Raw genomic sequence first — 23,637 nt, forward strand, 5'->3', positions numbered from 1 at the left:
TAATAAAATGAAAGTTATGGACAGTATTAATGTATAAATTAAGCCAAAATTCAAGAAACACTTATGTTAGTTCAATGCAAAAGGTGTGTGTGCATCCACATTATTGCTATCAAATATGAATCAAACTTTTTATTTTTATTGATTTGACTAGTTTTTTGTGGTAACAAATAATATCTGACTACTGTTGTCTAAAAATAAAATACTTTAACAATTTAACTTAAAAATTAACACTTGTTTCAATGGATTTCTTTAAATCACTCGCAATGTTACCTCTGAAAGTAATAATAGTAATCACTGATAGAACTGAGATACTCACGTAGCCTGGTCATCGCATCCTCGGAGAAGCCTTTGGTTTGGTTGTCTACATCTGCCAGGAAGTACTCTATGTTGATACAGTGTGTCTCCACAGGGCTCAGGTAGGTCTCAACTGTAACATAAGAAGATTCTGTGATTATTGTGACCTCTTGTAGTTATTAATTTTAAAAAAATTTTGTGTATTAGTACTGTAATGGTTCCTGCAGTACTAGGCCTTTAGTATTAAGTATTTTGGTATTAAACCAATGTCTACATGTATAGTACTATCTAATTATAAAGCCTGGTACCAAATCTGTATTATTACATTGGTAGTTTTTTTTATCTTATTTACTATTGCCAATTAATTTTATACTATTTTGACCTTTTTATTTCAGTTTTTGATACTGAAATGAATCCCACTACCAGTCAAATATTGTAAACATAATCAGTGTTTGTTAGTATAAGTTGATCTGTTTACTGATAAACACAAATAAAAAAAATTGCAATCTAGTGTAGTACATGATTACGCATAAGTGTTGACTAGTGTATTCTTTTTTACATGAATGTTTATATTGAATTGAACTACCATTTCATTTCTGACAATGACTGAATAATATTACAGCATCTACAACAAGCTGTATTTTGATTTGCCCACACATTTCGGGTCATTATTTCGGCTATTGACCAAATTAAGTTTTGAGCACAACTTTGTACCTTACAGCCAGTGTCTGTTACATGATTAAGAACAACCATTTTGATTGTTGGCAGTTTTTTGGCATATTCATTGTTTATTATAGTCTGATCATCCATTGTACTCATTTAAGTAGGCTTTCAGCCTTTCTATGTATGATTGTATATATGGTCAAAACTACACAATATTGAAATTGATAAGCATATAATTTTGATTCTTTTCGTTATTAGTGCCATACAGGACAAACGCATTTGTGGTTTTAATAGAACAATATTTTTTAGTGTATTTTGAAAAAGATGTTATGTGCTTACACTAAAATCTGAAATTCAATAACAATGGCATGACCTGTACAATTTTCAATATAAACAGAACCTGCTAAGATTTCAAACATTCATCGATAACATATCTTAGAAATCTGGCATGAATTCTTATCACTGCAGACTACTACAATCACAAAATAGTGAGTGAGAAGTAGTGTCCATATAATTACACTAGGAACACGATTATCCGTTGTGGGTTATCCGAAATACATTACAAGAATTAATTTTTGCGTAATCCATATGTTATTGGTATGAATCCATTTTAAAACATAAAGTTACTAAACTTTTATTGATTGTTTTATATACTACTACAACATAAAAATCACTAACAAGCTTCAAAATGTCTCGTGACTGCTACGGTAGTGAACAAGTGACGGTTAGTTACTGTTTACTTGCACACGCCACGCCGGAATATTGTTACGTTTCAACAAGTAAATGTGTGTTCATGTATATATTTATCTACTTAATAAAATTAGATTTAGTGTCGTATATAGTATTATGTAAAAAATAGTTTCATTTAATTTTGGAACTCATTACACTCTAAGGCTATAATTAACAAAACGACAACTCTCTTTGTAGACACTGTAGTGCATGATGTCGCTTTTCAGTTAGCAACAGGAAGCAAGATTCTAATAGCGGCAGGCCCCGATTTCAGGTAGCACATGTATTAAAATACACTTGTGTAACTAGAGTTTTTTTTTTTTTTTTTACTTTTGTAGCAACTAACCGCCGCCCCATCCGCTATAGCCTTTCAGTTTCCCCCAAATAAGAGAATGTGTTTACAAATTAAGATTACATATTCTGGACTATTAGTTTTAAAACAGCATATTATGCAAATAAAGTTAATTCTCTCAGAGAATCATTATGATTTGTATTTGTATTTGATAAATACTGGTACCAGTTTGATAGTTTTCTGTATGTATAAATTATTAAAAAAACTTAAAATATAAATAAATTATTTATTATAATTTATTGTTATTACATTTAAAAATACAAATATTTATGTAGCAATCAAGATTTTGGACATATAGGTAATTAAAGTTATACTTAAGATAGGATTAAAGAATAATGTTATTTGTAAACATAAAAAATCCACTTTTTCATCTTAGCTGTAAATACAAAAATAAATATTGAATTTTGTGAACTAATTTAAATTTTGTAAGAGTTCACAGAAATACAAATATGTGGTACCGTACTAAACACTTGTTTCAAAGTTTCTTTATATATGTATTTGCACTAAATATTCTCTACACAAAAGATTCTTCCCTTGATTTTTTTATAGTAAACTCTTGTACAATCCCTGAAATGTTAGTTTCCATCCAAAGTTCCATCTTTGTACACATGAGTACTAATGAGCGTAACTAGAAGAGTTGCTCTCCTACCAGTTTTTTACTCTATTTAAAAACTGAAACATTCCTTTCTGCAGTACAATTGGTTACAGGTAAAGTAGACGTTAATTAGTAAGTTAGAAACGCGGATAAAAAGTGTTCCGATAATCGAGAGTCTACTACCCGGACACGAGAATAAGTGCATGGTTCCAGATCCTGATTGCCTGGTTACCGATGTTTGTCAGGCCAGATTCCTCACCAAGGCCGTCCCGTTGCAAGAGGTGAGGTATGCTAACACAGACAGCATAGACAATAATAGACGACCGTTATGCGGCACTGGAGGTGAAGTGAGAACTCCAGACATTCCAGTGGCACTCAAGGTAACCGTGTGCCTTTCACTGACGGTGGACAGCTGATTGGGAACAATGGCGTTTCAGTAGTGAATGGCTTTATTTTTCCGCCGAGTTTACTACTCTGCACAGGTTATAGTTTTTATGGGGTGTAAATGCTGCCCCCCTTTTGGACGTACTAGAGGAAATGTATTCTGCTCCTTATCCTTCCTTGTTTTATGAAAATCATAAATAGTGTCTTATTAATATCCCAATTAGGATTTAACTAAGTTATATATGAGTATGTAACATATTTTTGATATGTAAACATCATGAATTTTGAAATATGCGGACAAATTATAAAAATTCCTAGTGGACTAGCTATATAAAAGTTATGTTAGTTCATCAATATCTAATGAAGCAACCATTGGACAAAATTACACGTGGTTACTACATTCTACAATCAAGCTATCCGAATACAAAGAAAGAGAAATATAGGCTAATTATATGTAAAAACTTTTACTAGACATTTTATAATTTATAAATGGGATCAAACACGTTACACTCCAATAGGCTTCTATAGTAATGAAAAATAATGGCTTAGAGACAAAATACCCAATTCTGTGGAGCATCTGCAATATTGTTGGTCATCACATTCTACGTAGGCCTATTTAAGTTAATAAGCAGGGTTGGTAAACTTTAATCACATTATAAAACCCTAAACTACAAAAAATCTGAGGTCTGAATCGACGAGATTTCACATAATAATGACTTTATGTAAAATGCACGAAGAGCAGGAAATAATATTTCCCACAATACTTCTTTGAGACAAATCTAACCTAAGAGATTCGTTCCATCAATCACCTACTGCAGGCTCTCTTGCAGATAAACAGATCTTAACTGTTGTGTAGAATATGAGCCATGCGACCTCCGGTGTTTGTAATCTTGCCTAACAACTCTAGTCTCGTTCTCCTGTGCTAGCTTAAGCTGCAGCAACCGTGTCGTGTTAGTTTACAGACGCGGCAGTTCCTATTACCTAGCAAGAGTATGTGGTTGGGTGCCTAAACGGCTTCACCTTACCGTAGATACTCGTGACGGGTAGAGTCCGGTTCTGTCAAATTCCAAATACGTGTATTTGTATTGTATTTTGTAAAACATTACGAAAATATAGATCGTTAAGAACGTAATGCACCCAAAGACCAACTGAACAGTTGAGAAGAGCTGCGCCTATGGTAGGGTTCACGAGGATCGCAGGTGGAGACGCAGACCAACCCAAGCCTCAGAAGGAATGCCAACGCCGCAGGCGGCTGTTAGTATGCATAGCGGTCTCTCAGGCCCGGTCCCGCCAGTTTTGGACATTGGCAGGCTAACTGTAGACCTTCCGGCGGTGCGATGCTACTGCCGCCTACCTCCCCCCCCCCCACAAGGTAGCACAGTAACAAACGGTACCTGACATTGGTGCCTCCCAAGGCTAAGGTTCACGGCCTATCTCAAAGAAATCATTCCAACACGGTAGTAATTATTCTAAGAATGTAAAAAAATACGGCGAACCCTCTCCGCCCAAGTGCTCTTGCATGCGCTCTCACATCGATCACAATAGGGCTGCCCTTTCATTCATCGCTTGTGTTCCCAATATTCATTGACCATTTCTGTTAATTCTGATTTCATTCAGTTAGTTTTAGTACATACAGTATATTATTTTTTTTAAATCAAAGACGAATCCAAATACATTTTAATTATTGAATAACAAAAAATAAACTTAGCATTTAGACGCATTGGGTTATATTAAAATAACGCAGTAGTACGTAACACCAACGTGTCGCGTAACAGGCTTTGCTCAGGGTTCATGCAAAATTTCAAGTCTATAATCTCACTCCATTCTTGAGACGTCCTGCGGACAAATAAAGTTCTCTGTCAAATACATTAAATTAATTTTTACATCCTCCCGGCAGTCAAAAGAAGATTGAGTCAATGACGTCCAGCCTAATTACATGGTTGAACATGCATCTTTATAGAACTCACGTTTGTCTATCTAGAAGTGAAGTTTCATGTAAAGTTTAACGCCTACGGATGAAATCTTTCTCAATATGTCTCGCCACATGATTTACAATTTTGTTCGTTAAGCTGTGTTTTATAGCTACGTTAAAAGTTTACAATCTTTTATTTTTACTCTATGCTACCACCAAGTTACCTAAGATTGTGTTGTAGTGATGGGAAATTAGGCTACATGTAGCATATATCAAATGTCACATCCAGTTTGTTTATACAAATTTGTTTATTTTTCTATTTTCTCGTTGCTATCATAGTTACCCATAAGATCAATGTAAAATTGTTCGCTAAGCTCAGCCAAATGTCATCGAACTCAGTGTTGCCTATATACTCGTAGAAATGAAGCTTCATGAAAAATTTTAAGTCTTCGGTCAGTTCTTTTTCGATATATCGGCGGACAGAAAGACAAAAATTAAATTCCCCCTCAAGTGATAGGCTTCGTTAACGCTTAGCCACGTAGAATTCTATTATTATAGCATATCACATTTTTATCGTTTTAAACCGAATCTCTTTAATTTTTTTCCGTTGAGATAATACATTTCATAAAATTATTTAAATAAACTAGAAAGTTTGTAAAAGTAGGTAGTTTCTGTATTCCTTGTCACCAGTTCATGATTCACAGCAGGCAGGAAGTAAGGATACAGTGATGGTAGTATGTGTGTACCACCATCACTTACCAGGTCCTTTATAGGTCGTGGCTTTTAGGAACTCGTCCATGGAGTAAAAAATTCACTAGTTATTAAATGTTATTTCAACAATTTTTTTATTTAAATTAATTGTCAATGGATTTGATTTGTTCTGGATGAATTATAATAAATCTGACACCGAAATGGGATGCGATTTGGCTGTGTTGAAGCAACTCTGTCGTTTCTTCGGTCCTTCTATAATACCATGAGCATCTTTGCCTTGCAGAAGCACGCACTGAAACGACAGAACATTGTTGTCTCGAGTACACACAGTGCAAGCAATGTAAATCAGTGCCTTAAAGATTGTATACTCGACTGTTAAGAAGTTAAGTTATTGATGATGTTAATTGAATTCTTTTTTTATAAAGTTCATCTTTGAAAATATGATTTCGCATATCAACCCAAAAGTATAATTTCATGAGATATGTGTGGGGAAATTAGACCATACTATTTTCAATAAGGACATAGGACAATGTTTGATCAAGCCGAACGAAACGGTGGAAATGTGTCTTTCAAGGATTGCACTAGTGTGGAACCCACTCACAGCGTGCGACTAAGCAGGCGGACTCCGAACTGCGGGGTTCGAGGCTTGGACGGACAATTCCGCGCTAACAGTCTATGATGATCTAAACGATGCTCTACGACCTCCACCGTAAGGATTGTAGGGGTATTTGACAAACATCTTACTTGCAAAGGCATGATCTGACGAGGAAGCTACAGAGATAGCAGTAAAAAAATGCTATTGGGATTTTTGTCTATTGACAAAGTCCACTCCCAGTATTAAAGTTGAGCATTTAGTAATGTTACTTCCTAACAACGACTGTGGATATCATCCATTTTTTTCTAAATTAAAAAAAAAAAACAATTCCAGTTCTTGACAAATACAAAATGAAAATGGCATCCGTGCACTATAGCGTTTCATAAAATCTATTGATGTATAGGAATAATAGGAAATATTTTTCAAAAACAGATTTAAATTTAATTTCAACTGTGGTGAATTTTTCTTCCAAACAGTATTGTAATGTAAATAAAAAGACGGAAATTGCTACTGAACTTTGTTTTATAAACCTGTGTCCATTGTATCTTCGTCCAGAGAAAACGAATCAGTCAACTTCTAGGCGGGCCCAAACGTCTTCACCGTCACTGGTGATAGTTCAAGAAGGAGAGGACATCAGCAGGAAACGCCTATCGAGCTGCCAGAAGACAATACAAACCTTCAAGACCGCCTGGGCCGCACCACCTTCCTGACAACTGCTGGAATATTGGGTAACTCCTACAAGGCCGGCCTGGCGGTTGTGTACCGTTGGTCTGCTTGAGCAATCTACTGCTGTTTTTGCCTATATTTACTTACTGCTGATGATAGTTCGTGGTGGCAGCTGGAATAAACGCGTAGCAGAGTTAAACTCATCACAAAATTACATCCTAAAACTGCGAATCCGTTATTCCATTCAACAATGGCCCAAAACCAAGAATTACATTAAATATACATAAAATATATTACAAAATTAAACAAGATGAATGATAACATAAAGTTATAATAAAAAAAACAACTTCTATTCCACATTTTAGCGATTCCAAATGCATGGTCATAGCCCAATCAGCAAGCACTGCAGTTTTATGGCGCAGTGCCGGAATAAAAGTAATGTCGAATAGGCCTAATAGTGTTTCTGATAATATTTACACGAGACAGTAGCAGAGCGACACATCTTTTGTATGTTATGTTTTATGGTTAACAAACAAAACTGATCGGGGATGTTAAAATATTTTGACATATAACTTGATTTGCGTCATCATGAAATATTTCGTAGTTAATGTGAAACATTCGTGTATGAAATCTTGCACCTTAGGAAAAAACATTGTGTGCAAAATATGAAACATAACATAGATACATAACATAACAAAGATATAATTATTTCACAAAATCGCATTATAATGATTTATTCACGAGATGTGCACAAATATTGATATTCTTTGAATTATGTATTTTAAATCATAACAATCCTCCTTTCTAGCTTTTTCTATGTACTCCATTTCCAAAATTAATTGCTCATCTCAGGAATCTGCACTTGTACTTTATTACAATAAATTTCCAAATCATTATGAAAAGGTTTTCTCAATCTGTAAACAGAGATGTGGTTTTAAGATTTAAGATGTAGTCTTTTAGCTTAGATTAGGAGATAAGATGCATATTTGCAATAGTCAGATTTAATCAACATAAAATACGCAGCCCTTGATGTACGTGAATTACGAACCGAAACTCGCATTTTTAAACAGATACAGCTCACTTATATAAACATGAAACGCAAGCACAAATGAACATGGATAAGGCAAATAATTTTAAATTATAAGCCAAGAAATGTGTAAAATTTTCTGAAACTAGCTGAATCAATCACATTTAAACACTTATTAAACCAAGAAATTCTAAGAACTTCTAAATATGGTGGTTTTTGTTCCTCATACAATTTTTTAATTATTTTAAGAGTCTTATAAAATAGTGTCTAATGAGTTTAATCATTCAATAATAAGTATCAAGTGATTATTCATTAAACATGAATTAAAATATGTATCAATAAATGTCTATATTTTTAAAAATTTGCCTGTTACTACGGGGGGGGGGGGGATGTCCCAACAAAGCGACGCTTAACAACGTTATAAATCCTCTTTAGTTTTCCACACACAGTGATTGTGATTCAGCGATCGAGATACCTTCTACGTGATATAGACATATTATCCGGTGGATAGATCTATAAATGTAGTTAATCTATAGAAGTTTATTACCAAAATTTGATTTATTATTAATTTCGATATCGTGTTTCCATCAGCAGCATACACAATTAATCCGCATCAAGGCTAACCAGCCGACACAGTTCGTGGAACAATAGCGATGACATCATCGACTCGGACAACACTGTTATAAATGGGCAACCTGCCACCACACACGCCACTGGCGACATGTGCATGTTGCACCACGAGCTGGATTCTGAACTTCACTTTCCGTAGTTAATTTACGATATTTTTTGTAGAAAATCATTTGTCATGGAGTTCATATATTAAAAAAAAATCAAGACGCGCTTTATATACGATTCATTTATACACGAGAGAGTATTTTAAACATGTCTTTGACGGAATCGGATTCCAGAGAAGAATAGTTTCTAAATTCCATTAGATGCTAGAAACATAACTATAGTATCAAGATGATTTTTATAGTACATTTTTTTGAAATTTTAGGTGAAAGTTAACTAACTGACTAATTCATCTACGCCCAGCAAAAACCATGAAGGCTAGACATGAACTTTGATGTATAGGTTATATATAACTCTGTACATTATTATTTCAGAAGAATCAAACAACCCATATGATTTCTATCACGGATTTCAACTGTATGTATAAAAAATTCAATCCGTTTAAACTTTTAAACAGGATTTTTTATAGAAATTAAATTGCTATAATTTTAAAAAACTTTATAACAATTCGGCAGCATCGTTTTTAGTAAGTTTTGTAGAAAAGGTATCTTTTGGTACAGAATTTAATAATGGCAAATAAATACATGAAAACATTATGGTATTCACAAACTTATAGCTGCAAGAAGTTCGGTAAAAATCGGTTAGTTGGTTTAGCCGGAACGTTTGACGGATACAAATTCATGCTCTGTTACAAAAACGAGCACAAACTCACATACGTAAGAGAGTTAGGTAAAAAAAAGTATACATATTTACAATAATAGCCAAAATTATGCGAGACTTAATAAAGTAAAACTGATTGGAAACGCTCAAGGAAAGTCAAAGGCGGAATAAAACAACCGTTCTACGACTTATTCACGTCTTGCGTGGAACGCTTTGCATGGTACCCAGGCGACGACAGGACGGGATTATGTGAGATAGTGAGATTGAGTGAGAGAGTACACTAATTATATGTGTGGCAACCACGGCAGCGGCAGCACCTCCTTTCGCGGTTTACATAACCTCATCTGCCGTAGTAGGCACGACCTCGTGGCTGAACCAGCGCCAACAACCGAAATTCTACCTACAGTTTGGTCACTGAATGTCCTCGGTTTCAGTTGGTTTTAACGAATTCCGGCGACATATGTCAAGACTTTTAACGTAGTTGTATAGTGGGAAATCGCCATTTTAACTTCTTTAAGGAAGGCAAGAATAATTGAGTAGCATTTGAATGAGGTCCTAGTTGAATATCCTCCATTGTAGTAAGAATAAGGACAACAAGAATTTAACAGCACTCCATCTATTGCTGGAAGTACAAAATTTAATATAACAGCTTCCATTAATATAAGTTAAGAATTGAATACCGTGGCTTTTGTTGTAGGGAGCTAAGGGTAGAAAACCATATCGGCCTTTGTGGGAAATCGGGGAATTAATTCACAAACTTTCGCTGTGGAAGATATAGTGTACAACCCCGGCTATGTATAAATTTACTACAGAAATAAAACATTATTAAAATTGACAGTCGGAATAGTAGTAATATGCGTCCACTGCAGTCAATGTCTTATAATATAATCCAGAAGAGGTGGGAAATTCTAGGTAGGCACGACCAGTTCAGTTGATCAGAATTTCAAGTAAATTGAATTTTTGAAATTCTCTGAATGATGTGGACTTGTTCTTCTTTGCATAAACTTGCAGGTGATTCTTTAGTAAATAGAATTTTTATAAAGGTTAGCGATTATTTTGGTGAAACAACAGTTGAAATTTCTTAGAGTACGGTAATTATATTAAGATGTTAAAAGTCAACGACCAGTATATTTTACTGTAAAGGGTAAAATTATACTATCTTAAAACATGTAATTGGTTCATACCTGCGATATACAGGTTCCTACCAGGCTTTATGTAAAACTTTGATTCCGTTGCAAACAATCAAGAATTCAATAAAGTAAATGTCAGTTGAAGTAATTTCAGGATTTAATAGCAACAACGTTGCAAAAATTAAAATTATTTAAAACAGGAGCTGTTTAGAGATCCAACGTAAATGGACTTTTAGAGACTAAAGAAAACAGAAATTCAAATACAACACATTATAACCTCAGGAATTTCGATTAATGAATATCAGGGCTATTTGCAATTTCATCTGGCATTGAGGTGTTGATAACAAAATGTTTTTGCCAAACAATATAGAAATTTAAAAAAATACGAGTTTTAGTAACATTTCATGTGAAAAGGCAAAATATATCAAACTAAAGAATAATTTAATATACCGGGGAAAATAATGAACTATATTCCATTTTGTTCAGTTATTTTCTGATGGGTTGTTTCTTCGTTTCATGTGTAAGACTTAATTTTTATATGATTCCGTTGTTAATGCAGTTTTCAACTAACCAAATTAAGAACTCCGGCAATACAGTCTAACTGAGAGAATGATTTTTAAGGCGATCCAACACGTAACAATTGTAGAGGATTGTCAGAAACCTCAAACTCTTGTGGTTTGGCAAACCCGATGAAAGCGCAAGAGCTGAATGGATCGAACCGAAAAGTTCCCATAGTTTCTACAGAGAGAGCATCACAGTAGGTCACGACTCAGAAGACACACGGGCTGAGCGATTCTCGTGGGCTTTAATGTGCCATTGTCCCTTATCTGGAGCCCGGGTCTGCGGCTGCGGCTGGTGTGGTGTACGGCGTATTGTTCTTCCAAGAGTGACGAACGTTGACAAGTTCATTTTTCCACAGCCACTTTACAGAAGCTGAATCCTTACAGATGTATGCATAAAAACAAGGTTAAAGTCGATGCATACTCGTGTAATAATAGTCTATGTACAGTTGTTACATAGTAATGTTACAACTTAATTCAGTGGTTTGTAAACTGAACGAATATGAATCATAGCTATGCTTTAAATAACTTTTAAAAATTTTGTAACTCTAATTAGGTATAAATACAATTTTGACACCTTCTAAAAATAAATAGCACGGTTATCAATCTACTAGTAATAAACCGACTATGGTTTTGTATGGGATTTAAAAATCCTCTACATGAATTATGAGAAGATCGCTGTGAGAGCAGTTTGTGGAGGTTTTTGTCTAAGCATTGCAACCATTTAGAAACTCTAAAATGTTGACAGATTTGTAAATACAAATACAGTACAATCAGGCCCGTACTCAAACCGGGGTTTTCGTTCAATTTTACCAGGAATCCACCACATTTTACGGAGACGGGTGGGGGAACATAACGGGGCTCGGCCGAATATCTTTTCCGGGGTCCGCCAAAGCTGAGTACAGCCCTGAGTTAAATAATAGTGGAATTTGGCCAAATTGTTGGAAAAGAAATTTTTTTAAACTTAAGATGAGTGAAACAATCGTAGTTTAGTAACTCTCATCTCGTTATTACAATTACTGAGGTACTGAGACAGCCACATTGTCTATAAACCAGTCGGAACCTCTGACCAGTGGTTGATTATTTTGAAGATCAATGACACTGAAAAAACCTCTCCTAGATCAGGCTACGAGATGTAGAGCATTTGATAACCTCTGGTGCTATAATACCAACGCCTGCAAGCATTTGCAGATGCAGTAAACGGGAAGAATTATAAAAGTACTTATACTAAAAAATTGCCACAAACATCTCATTATTTTCGTACTATAATAAAGTGCTCCTCGTCATCTCAGTGCGCAATCTGATGGGAGAAAGAATGTTCAACTGTTACAAGCAAAGACATTGAGTAACGCGTTTGTCACGGATGAGACATAACAGACATGTAGTACTGTACTGTCATAATACGTCTCCGCTTGGGACATTTATTCCCGTTCGGATTGCTGTAAAAACAGTAGAATCAATGATCTACCTAGTTAGAATTTCCAAACCCGATCGCTACGTAACGGCTAGCACGGTTGACCGTTATAAACAATGGATAAAATCTTGTACATGTTGTGAGAACATATCTAGGTCTCTCATTGGGTTATACTTGTTCAACTACAACGAAGGCTACAACAATATCAGTCAATAATTGATTGTACGCAACCCATTTAAACATGCCCATAATTCTCATAAATAAATTACCTACAATATGCTCTTATTTACTTCATTACATTTATAGTAGTCCTCGGATTTGATAAATTCTCATTTCTTGACAACAAACATGAAGCTAACTTAAATAATCACAGACAGTTAAAGACACGGCAGTAAAGGAATTTAAATGAATCTCTGACTGTTAAAAAATATCTACATTTTAGTCAGCGTATGTGTGATATCGGTTCCAAAAAATGTTACAGCCCAAAAGGTTCCTATGTTGAAAGCAAGTTGGTGCAATGTATTTTTAAGCTTGAAAATTATTTTTATGTTAAATTCATAGCCCTTGAAATAATCTTTCTTGAGTACACAAAGTACAAATACTACTTTTTAAACACTCCACGTGATATTACAGGCATTTAAAGTAGAATATTTTTTCTTATGTGTAACAGAAGAAATGGTTTAAATATTGTTTCTTAAAATTTTAAAATATAATATAAAAATCGGAGTTTTTTATTTGTATCAGACAACTGTGTGAATTTCCTATTTTAAATGCCTGTTATTTCATGTATAGTAATCAAAATAGGGGTATTCTATGTTTTATTTATTTCCTTGTAAAATATCTTTTTATGTAACTGTATAGCTCTTTAAAATAAATTCCCTAAGTTATCTTGAAAGGCTATGAATCTAAAATAAAAAAGATATTTCCCAAATCCAAGATCAATCGCGCCACATTAATTCAGCAAAAAGTAATGTGGAGTCACTAAAGATGGATTTCTAAAAAAGCACCAGTACCATATAAACTAAAAATTATAAATAGTACAACTATTAAGTTGTAGATTCGATAGACTATTCAGGAAAATAATATTTTATGTCCTGTCGATTCACCTTAAGTCCTGTTGAATAAGTCCAGTTGAGGCCTTAAAATAGGCGAAAACAGCGACGGCAGACTGAAAAGTTAGGACTAAAAAGGCGGCTTGGCGTTTTCTTTTCGAGGCGAAGAGAGATTCCTATCAATGGTAGAGAGAGGTTCGCTTACTCAACGAAATACTACAGGTAAGGACAGATGGTGAGGTCAGTTATTTAGGTATATCTTTTCCGGGGTCCGCCAAAGCTGAGTACAGCCCTGAGTTAAATAATAGTGGAATTTGGCCAAATTGTTGGAAAAGAAATTTTTTTAAACTTAAGATGAGTGAAACAATCGTAGTTTAGTAACTCTCATCTCGTTATTACAATTACTGAGGTACTGAGACAGCCACATTGTCTATAAACCAGTCGGAACCTCTGACCAGTGGTTGATTATTTTGAAGATCAATGACACTGAAAAAACCTCTCCTAGATCAGGCTACGAGATGTAGAGCATTTGATAACCTCTGGTGCTATAATACCAACGCCTGCAAGCATTTGCAGATGCAGTAAACGGGAAGAATTATAAAAGTACTTATACTAAAAAATTGCCACAAACATCTCATTATTTTCGTACTATAATAAAGTGCTCCTCGTCATCTCAGTGCGCAATCTGATGGGAGAAAGAATGTTCAACTGTTACAAGCAAAGACATTGAGTAACGCGTTTGTCACGGATGAGACATAACAGACATGTAGTACTGTACTGTCATAATACGTCTCCGCTTGGGACATTTATTCCCGTTCGGATTGCTGTAAAAACAGTAGAATCAATGATCTACCTAGTTAGAATTTCCAAACCCGATCGCTACGTAACGGCTAGCACGGTTGACCGTTATAAACAATGGATAAAATCTTGTACATGTTGTGAGAACATATCTAGGTCTCTCATTGGGTTATACTTGTTCAACTACAACGAAGGCTACAACAATATCAGTCAATAATTGATTGTACGCAACCCATTTAAACATGCCCATAATTCTCATAAATAAATTACCTACAATATGCTCTTATTTACTTCATTACATTTATAGTAGTCCTCGGATTTGATAAATTCTCATTTCTTGACAACAAACATGAAGCTAACTTAAATAATCACAGACAGTTAAAGACACGGCAGTAAAGGAATTTAAATGAATCTCTGACTGTTAAAAATATCTACATTTTAGTCAGCGTATGTGTGATATCGGTTCCAAAAAATGTTACAGCCCAAAAGGTTCCTATGTTGAAAGCAAGTTGGTGCAATGTATTTTTAAGCTTGAAAATTATTTTTATGTTAAATTCATAGCCCTTGAAATAATCTTTCTTGAGTACACAAAGTACAAATACTACTTTTTAAACACTCCACGTGATATTACAGGCATTTAAAGTAGAATATTTTTTCTTATGTGTAACAGAAGAAATGGTTTAAATATTGTTTCTTAAAATTTTAAAATATAATATAAAAATCGGAGTTTTTTATTTGTATCAGACAACTGTGTGAATTTCCTATTTTAAATGCCTGTTATTTCATGTATAGTAATCAAAATAGGGGTATTCTATGTTTTATTTATTTCCTTGTAAAATATCTTTTTATGTAACTGTATAGCTCTTTAAAATAAATTCCCTAAGTTATCTTGAAAGGCTATGAATCTAAAATAAAAAAGATATTTCCCAAATCCAAGATCAATCGCGCCACATTAATTCAGCAAAAAGTAATGTGGAGTCACTAAAGATGGATTTCTAAAAAAGCACCAGTACCATATAAACTAAAAATTATAAATAGTACAACTATTAAGTTGTAGATTCGATAGACTATTCAGGAAAATAATATTTTATGTCCTGTCGATTCACCTTAAGTCCTGTTGAATAAGTCCAGTTGAGGCCTTAAAATAGGCGAAAACAGCGACGGCAGACTGAAAAGTTAGGACTAAAAAGGCGGCTTGGCGTTTTCTTTTCGAGGCGAAGAGAGATTCCTATCAATGGTAGAGAGGTTCGCTTACTCAACGAAATACTACAGGTAAGGACAGATGGTGAGGTCAGTTATTTAGGTAAAGGCCAAAGCTAGGTGTTAATGGTCATAGACGTAATGAAGACGTGAATGAATAATAAATGGCCCCATCATATGTCGCATCTCTCACTTCAAGTTCAAATCATAACCTTCACTTCTAACTTTCGCTGTGTGTAACCGAAAGTGTTGGGCAACAACAAAAGAAAGGTAACTGTGTGGAACGATGTCACTGGAATAATATTGTGTAATTCCAGTCACGGGGCTGGAGCTGGAGGCGGAGAGAGGTAGCATGATAACTTCCGAGAAGGAACAGCGATGATTACTTCAATATTAGGGATAAGCTATTGACAAAGAGAAACAGGCTTGGCAAAAAATTAACTATTAAAAGTAATCCACAAACCTCATCTTTTAACCTCCCCTACTGATAATTGATGTGTTGTCATTTATATCAACAATGTATATTCACGAAACTGCAACTAACGCATTAACAATAATAAAACGCGATATATTTCAAGAGCCTAAACTTGAATTTTTACTGTTTATATTGATCCTCTGAATATAAAGTCGTCATGTAGGCTAATACGACTACGCTGTGGATCCGTGTGACCTCGAATGGCCATAAGTGCCAAAATACCAAAATCGAGGCTACTTTAGTCATTCTCTCGAATTCGTGACGTGATTGGGCTGATTGGTCTAACCAAACCAACCGCAAATTCGGGTTGAGAAGGTCGACTTACAGAAATGTAGTTGCGGTATTCTTTAATTGTACGTATACTGTACTTATTAATTTTACTTTTTTTGTCACTGATAATGGCAAACTGTTGAAACCAATCACAAGATGACGATAGAAAGAATTTCAATATTAAAAACGAAATTGAAAATATATTCAAGAATTAACGTATTGGCTTAACCCTTTATGAATAATCTCCGGTAAATCTCACTTCGTTTTGGTCGAACTGGTTTTCATGTTTTAGGGTTCACAATCAAACAAGATTTCTGGCCTATTTTTTGTTATATAATAATTGTAATTGGTTTTTACATAGTTAAAAACTACTTCGCCATAATATAATGAGTAAAATGAGAAATTTCGTGTGTAACCCATCTAAATAAAATTAAATACAAAATATATAAATACCCTTATTGTAAATGTGTCTAGCCTGGCACCGTTTGACAAATTTTATCGGGCTAGGCCCTTTACTGCCAACATATTAGAAGTGCTCCGCCAAGCATTACAGTTTCTGGCTCAAACCACTTCTTCAAAGGCGATTAAGATCGATCCTTATAGCCATAATGATAGACTCTAGCCATAACTGCTTGACTCTAATATGCTACTCGTAACTATGCATTCTTTGAATACGTATCCTTCCATTGATGCATTTTTGCTACTATGATCTCGAAGTAGAGATCAGCGCGTATCCACTTTTTACACGTGAAAAAGTAAGAAGGAAATTTCTGATCTACATAGGAATTACAAACACTAGGCAGATGGCGTCCTTCCGATCTTATGCAGGTTAGACCGGAAGTACTTGTGGCCACTTAAGAGTTAAGTCACGTAAAACACAACCTCGCCGTGCATCCCATTCAACCACGGCTCAATGTCTGAGATGAGAGCCGTGATCTATCGGGATCTTGACTCCTCATTCCATAACTCTCTTGGAGGTTCGGCTTCCCTATTATTTTAAGAAACATAGATTACCATTTTTTTACCAGGGGACCGATCGTGATGACTCATCAATTACGAAAACTAGCGATGGATCAGCTAGGTGCGGTGGGCAGAAGCACATCTCAATACTCCAAGGTGTGGACTTATGCAAGCTTTTAAAAGCCTTTCTTAAGACACAAGAAAACGTGTCTTAAGAAAGGCTCTTAAGCCACTTCTTTTTGTTAAATAAAAATAAAAAAATAAAGGACTTCGCATTGACACATGAAGAATAACTAATTGAACAGGACACATCAATTCAGTTTACTTCAACAATGATCATCAAAATTAGGTTGGAGCTTTGTGAGTTACTACCTGGAATCTTGGAAATGGTCAATTGTAACAGGGAGTTCTACTTCTACATGGAATACGGATGCTGTAGTCTTGCTATATTAGTAGGTTGCTGTAACAGTTTATAATATAAATCCCACATGATCAGTACTCAGATGTGAATTGAACATCTTTAAAGGGCCCAGTGTCAATGGACATAAACCTCTAATTAGATGGAATTACCGTCACACTCCGTACGGCAGACCGTAAATCTGATTCCAAAACGTACTGTATCCAAACCATCCTTAAATTTCGACCTCCGGATACCTGAATTAACGATCTCTCCACCAAAAGCCAGTCTAAGATTCCAGCCGACCAGACCCTTGTCAATGTTACACGAACGACACATGCATCAAGTTGAACTCCATGAGAAATCAATCGTCAGAGGTCAAGTGAAGAGTAAAACGTGTCAGTGTGTCACACTCTAGTGCTTCTCGAGAAGTGGCGGGAGAAAGCGACTGGCCGGAAGTTGGTACAAGTGCACCGGAACTTGACCTTACCTGTGTCAGACTTCCTGTACTGGGTAGTGATAATTTTGTGTCGTTAAAATATGTCGAATTCTTACGTTGATTAATAACCATGAAACTTTTCCATTGCGCGGGAATTTATATCGAGGACAATCTGCTCCCCAATTAGTAATGATATGTGGGTAATTAGTTTGTCCCTTAAACACCAAGAGGCAAATTGATGAATATTCAATTAAGGCTCATAATTACGCTGTTGTCGGAAGGAAAGAAATCTTAACTATGGTGTTATTTCGTTATTGAAATACCGATTTGCATATTTATCTCAAAATCATCTTGAACTATTGAGAGCCAAAAGGTTGATAACAATTTCAAACATTTCCGTCAATCAAAATGTATAAGAATTTGTAAATAGTGTTTTTTATACGATCTTAGTAAAATAAATGGGAATGAATCGGCTTATAGCGATGATTTGTTAAGATAATTTTTTCGTACTTTAAATCAATCCTAAAAAAGTTATATTCGAAATTTAAATAAAAAAGCTCATTAACATTATCACTAGAATCAGAAACTTCACAATAATAGTTGAAATGTTACTTTTTATTTAACGAACAAGTAAATAATAAAGTCCCAACAAAACTCTAGACCGTAGACATGATTTCGCCTGGGATACATAGAAATCTCATTTTTCAGCCTGCACCAAAATGTGGCCTCAATTTTTGCATCTTACTAAATCCTTTAATCTTCGAGATTTATAATAAAGGAACGAAGGTTTTACATCGATTATATCATGATTAGAATATTTATGTACTAAAAATAAAAGTCTCTTAGACAGGTTACAAACAGTTATGAATAGTTGTTTTGTTTTTGGTGAGCAAATTTTAGTGACATTTTTACATTATGGTTGCAGCGAAACAAACTGGAAAATAAGTTTGAGCGTTGTTTATTTTGGTTAAAGTTGCATTCTTGGAAGTTACCAAAGAAGATTTACTTGCTAAAAAAAGATGACTTACTGGTAGCAGGTCGCTCCTTAGGGAAGCATGTTCTGAAGAGTCCTTTGGTCCTGGTGTAGTAGTAGTACTTTGTGTTCATACTTTCTAGCAGCGCCTCCTGCCCTCCCCTCTTGGCCGCATACGCCTGGAACATCAGAATTGTGGTATTAACAAGATTGTCCGATGAGACCACAAGCTTGATGGAATAATTGGAACTTTCCCAAATCAAACTAGATCAGGAGTGAAAGAATGATAAATAAGTCCCAGCTGAACTTCAGCAACAGAGTTCTGTGTCTCGACTCGATGAGATTTGGCACTATAGTGAAGACACTACAGTAACACTACCATTGGCAGGAAATCTCTGACGTACAAAAATTGCTTTAATGGACTAAAATTCTAAAGCTGAAACGTAGTTTGTAGAGTACAAATTAAAACTGCGCATTAAATCCAAACGTATTCTTCCAGTCTCCCCTAATTATAGGGTTCTGGTTCTGCTACTGAATATCACCTTCCATGTCCGGGACCTGGTGCGTCCCGTTACCAGAACTGAGTTGCGTGGATATACCGCTAAACATCCATTAGCCTGTGGTCAGGGTCAGGCACCGTGAAGTCCAAACTGTGAATTATGCATCTGAAGGCAGATGTACATTTGACAACTTGCCGACGTATACAACGTTCTTGAGTTCGTGTAAACTACCTACTCATATCAGTCAGCCTATTCAGGTGCTTAAATTAACTTTAATGAATAGTAACATGGTAACTGTATATTATTGATTATAAGAATGTCTGATAATTTAGTAACAAAAATGGTCCCAAGACGGGACCTTGAAGGTTGCACACTGAGAAATGCAAATATGGCTGAAAAGTAATAAGAGATTGAAAAAAATCTAGAATTGCGCAACTAGAATTTGAAAAGGTCTTTTCATCAAGAACAGATAAACGAGGTACATATTATATAGGTACACCAGAGATAAACACAAATCAAGGTTCCAAATATTTTTAAAAGTTTTCCCTAGGCTGGGATAAAAATATTTTACAAATACTATGTAAAGACTTTTTCGCTGACATGAAATATTTGTTTATTTTACATCAAATTACATCTGATAATTATTTAGAATTAATTTTTACTGAAAAAATATTGGCGAGGAATTAATAAAGCCTATTTACAAGAGCAAAGAATTTTAGTACGTTAGTTTTAATTAAGTTATTTTCACGCTCATGTCAAAGTGTAATCTTGAAATAAAATATAAAATATTCAAAATGACGTGACAAAGTAGTGTAACACCTCCCTCATAAACGAATTGTATCAGTTTGATATAAAACGCCAATGAATTACGCAAAATGTCGGGAATCACCAAACTATCATACCGAATTGATAAATCGTTCCGGATCTACAATTATGTTGTGATAATTATTAATTACGAGTGAGTCCATGAGAAGGGAAATGTACTAGCTTATGTCGTCAGCCACATTAACTTACGCCCACATGAGTAAGCGCACTTATCACATGTATGACTTCAAGGTGAATGTCAAGGTTGACGTAAGAATGTATGCGATTTATTATTCTAAATTTAGCAGTGAACTGTTGTGAGCATTTAGAACTTAGAGATGTGTTAATTGCAGTATCTGTCATTCTGGTAAAGTTTTCATATATGGCGCTTTATGCCATGTTCTTAACCATAATAAACCCTTTAACAGTTTTTAATAAAACCCTTCTTTTTTGAGAAATCGGTCTGACATTTTCCAACAATTATAAAACTATAATGAGGGTTAAATCCTCACCTAGAGATGAAATTAAAATTTTGGCCAAACAATAGTGAGTTCTAAGAAAGCCGTTATATACATCAGAGCAAACCTGTTAATAAATAAATGTTTGTAGACATAAACCATATATAACTTCTCAAGAAAGAAAATAAACTAATCCATTTTAAGAGGAACATTAGATGGTTTAAAACAGTTTATATAGTTTCAAAGCAACAGACTTCTCCAGCCTCGGGGTGAAAGACAATTCAAACCTGGATCAGTCTAAATAATTTGCAAGTGGCAGTTTCTACGTATGACCAAAAACCACGAAAAGTTATTCGAAACATAACTTTTGTGAAATCCAAAAGAAAAAGTGCAATAAACAGACACTTTCTAAAATTTTATTGTAACTCAAATAGGTAATGTTTTAGGCCTACTCATAGTAAAGGTAGAACGAAGAAGCATCTCTGAAAAAATCGTTCACACAGCGCGATCCGATTGGTTGACCTAGATACTACTATTAGCGAAACGGCGCATTACTAGCGAATCCTCTAGACACCAGTCTTAATGAGACGTCTGGGTTAGAATTGTCTTTGGCTCAACTTACAAAGTTTCTTTTAACTCCAAAAAAACGTTATTTGAAAGCAAATCACTATTTTGTTAACATATAGTTATATTTATAGGTTATTATGGAGATCGAAAGGGATATACTTAATACAGCCAATTAATTATTTTAAAAGTTGTTACTCTATGCTCGTAAAATGTTCAAGAAATTCCCACTATTAAGCATATTGTAATTTTAAGTTTTGAAAAAGAAAATGCCTAGAAACATTTAAGGAATATTCAATATCCATAACCAATGCAAGCTATAAATCATATATTTAACTGTGTCACTTAGATACACTGGTTCAGTGTCTGACCATCAATGTCTACAGCTTTTCGTGGTATAACTTGTTTAAATGTTTGTTATGAACATATATTTTAATGATAAAATAACTACGTAAACATTTCTTGTGGCCAATGATGGAGTCAAGGGTACAGCAGTTATCGCTTGTCAAGCAACGCCGGGCGTGAATACAGTGACTGTGACCACTGAACAATCCTGTGCTTTCAAGTAGTCCAGCCATTGGTGGTGGTTCGGAATCATTTTTAAGCTGTCGGTCCCCACGATAAGCGTTAGAGAGTGCTTCGTTAGATAAAATAAGACCCTTTTTAAAGTACTGGTTTCATAAGTGAAACAACGAATATTTTCTTGTCGATGCATTTTCCTCTCTAATGCGATTTTAATTCCATCAAAGACCTCTTCACCTTCCCACTGATGGTTCGATACCGGCACGATGCAGTGAGTGGTATTTACCTGAAGATGGCTCAGACCCCTAGCATTATGAGCGAAAAGTCAAGGTTGGCTCAATCACGAATCCTCGCCTTCAGGCGTGTTGGGCGCTTTAATTCCATAGCCATTTTGCCATTTTACTGCTGTCATGCTTTTATCATTTGAATGTAACTTTGTTTGATATTTGAAGTGAAATAATTAATAACGTCAGTTATCCTAAATATAATAATATAGATATTTTTAAATAAGTCATTATCTATAAAGGACAGCTTGCTTGAGGTACGGCGAAGATATTGTCATCAACGTCATCCAAACATTCCAGAGCGTTCCTCGTACAACTCTCTCTAAGTCGCGAAAGTGTGATTCATCGTAGACTCACAGATGACACATCACATGGGCAATGTTGAAGCATGCCCAAGAATAGTCTCTGGAAGAAGGCTGTGGCTGGGACATTTGAGCTTCTAGAGTTTTAAAAGTAACGATCCATGTAAGAAATGAGGCGTGTGTTAATTGGATCATAATATAAAACCTAGTTCAAAATTATCTAAGGCGAAATTTTAAAATTACTCTCTTATGCTTTTGTAAATTTTTTTGTTAAATTTTAATTTTTCCAGATACTTAATGTTTTTCTTTCACTAAATTACGAAGATTTTTAGCATACATACACAACTCAGTAGGTGTTGTGAAACATAAACAGTACATGTTTGTTAAGTATCACCTATTAACTTCCATTCCAGAGTATTTGAGTTCCAAGAAAGACCAAATCATCTGATGCCGTTGTTCTGTGACATTAGTGTACCTTAAGAACGGGTGCGAATGTTATTAATTTTAGGGTGAGAAAATTGACGGTTCACACGAGATTTTTATTTAATTTTAAGTTTACAATCAATATTTGTATATTGTTCTATAAGTCTTATTTTTATATTTAAATTTTGTTAGCTAATTATATGCCCAACTTTGCCTCAAACAGGTTTTTTATTACATTTCATTTTAGAAAGGAAAGCTCTACATAGACGTTCTAGCGTTAGTGCACTAAAACATAGACTTTACCCCCTCCATAAGCGTAACCTCAACGCCTGGTATTACAGGTCGCTCGCTGTCTAACATGTCGACCAGTCTAAAGCATGCTTATTTTGAGTGTCTGTCCTAAAAGAAGGAACTCACATTCCTCATACATTATATTGGTTTGTAAAGTATTATTTCACGTAAAACGGTTTAGCAGTAATATTATTATTTGGGGGAATTTATAGTATAATTACTAAACATCCAAACTGTTTTAAAATTATGGTAATGGTAAAATTAGTTATTCAGAAAGCTTAACTGTTTTAATTTCGTTATTTAAAATTTTAAGTTATATAGATAACCAGGCACTCTCAGAAGCATTTGTATAAACATTAATTACTAAATTACTACATTAAATAATACTCCATAATAGCCCAACAATCAAAAGTAGGGAGTTGAACCAAAAAGTATTGGATATTTATATGGCAAAAAGTTCTTGCCAAGAAAAAACTCGTCCCCTCAAACAGTCACAATCAC

At 34.8% G+C, this 23,637-nt stretch overlaps 1 protein-coding gene across 1 annotated transcript; it reads right to left on the minus strand.

Moving 5' to 3' along the window:
• Positions 1-251: 251 nt before the first annotated feature.
• On the minus strand, positions 252-19,211 carry LOC124372498. Its single transcript, XM_046830899.1, has 2 exons — positions 19,044-19,211; positions 252-427 (listed from the first exon to the last, which is right to left on the minus strand). The coding sequence occupies exons 1-2, from the start codon at positions 19,174-19,176 to the stop codon at positions 267-269; spliced, it is 294 nt and encodes a 97-aa protein (XP_046686855.1). The 5' UTR covers positions 19,177-19,211; the 3' UTR covers positions 252-266.
• Positions 19,212-23,637: the final 4,426 nt, after the last annotated feature.

Source organism: Homalodisca vitripennis, unplaced genomic scaffold (assembly GCF_021130785.1).
Source record: "Homalodisca vitripennis isolate AUS2020 unplaced genomic scaffold, UT_GWSS_2.1 ScUCBcl_3374;HRSCAF=8876, whole genome shotgun sequence".
NCBI lineage: Eukaryota > Metazoa > Arthropoda > Insecta > Hemiptera > Cicadellidae > Homalodisca > Homalodisca vitripennis.

Excerpts from the sequence above, each read along its gene's own strand:
- LOC124372498 (XM_046830899.1), bottom strand. The coding sequence starts at position 19,176 with ATGTTCCAGGCGTATGCGGCCAAGAGGGGAGGGCAGGAGGCGCTGCTA. Across the intron at positions 428-19,043 it reads TAAGGAGCGACCTGCTACCA|TTGAGACCTACCTGAGCCCT; the intron begins GTAAGTCATCTT and ends CTTATGTTACAG.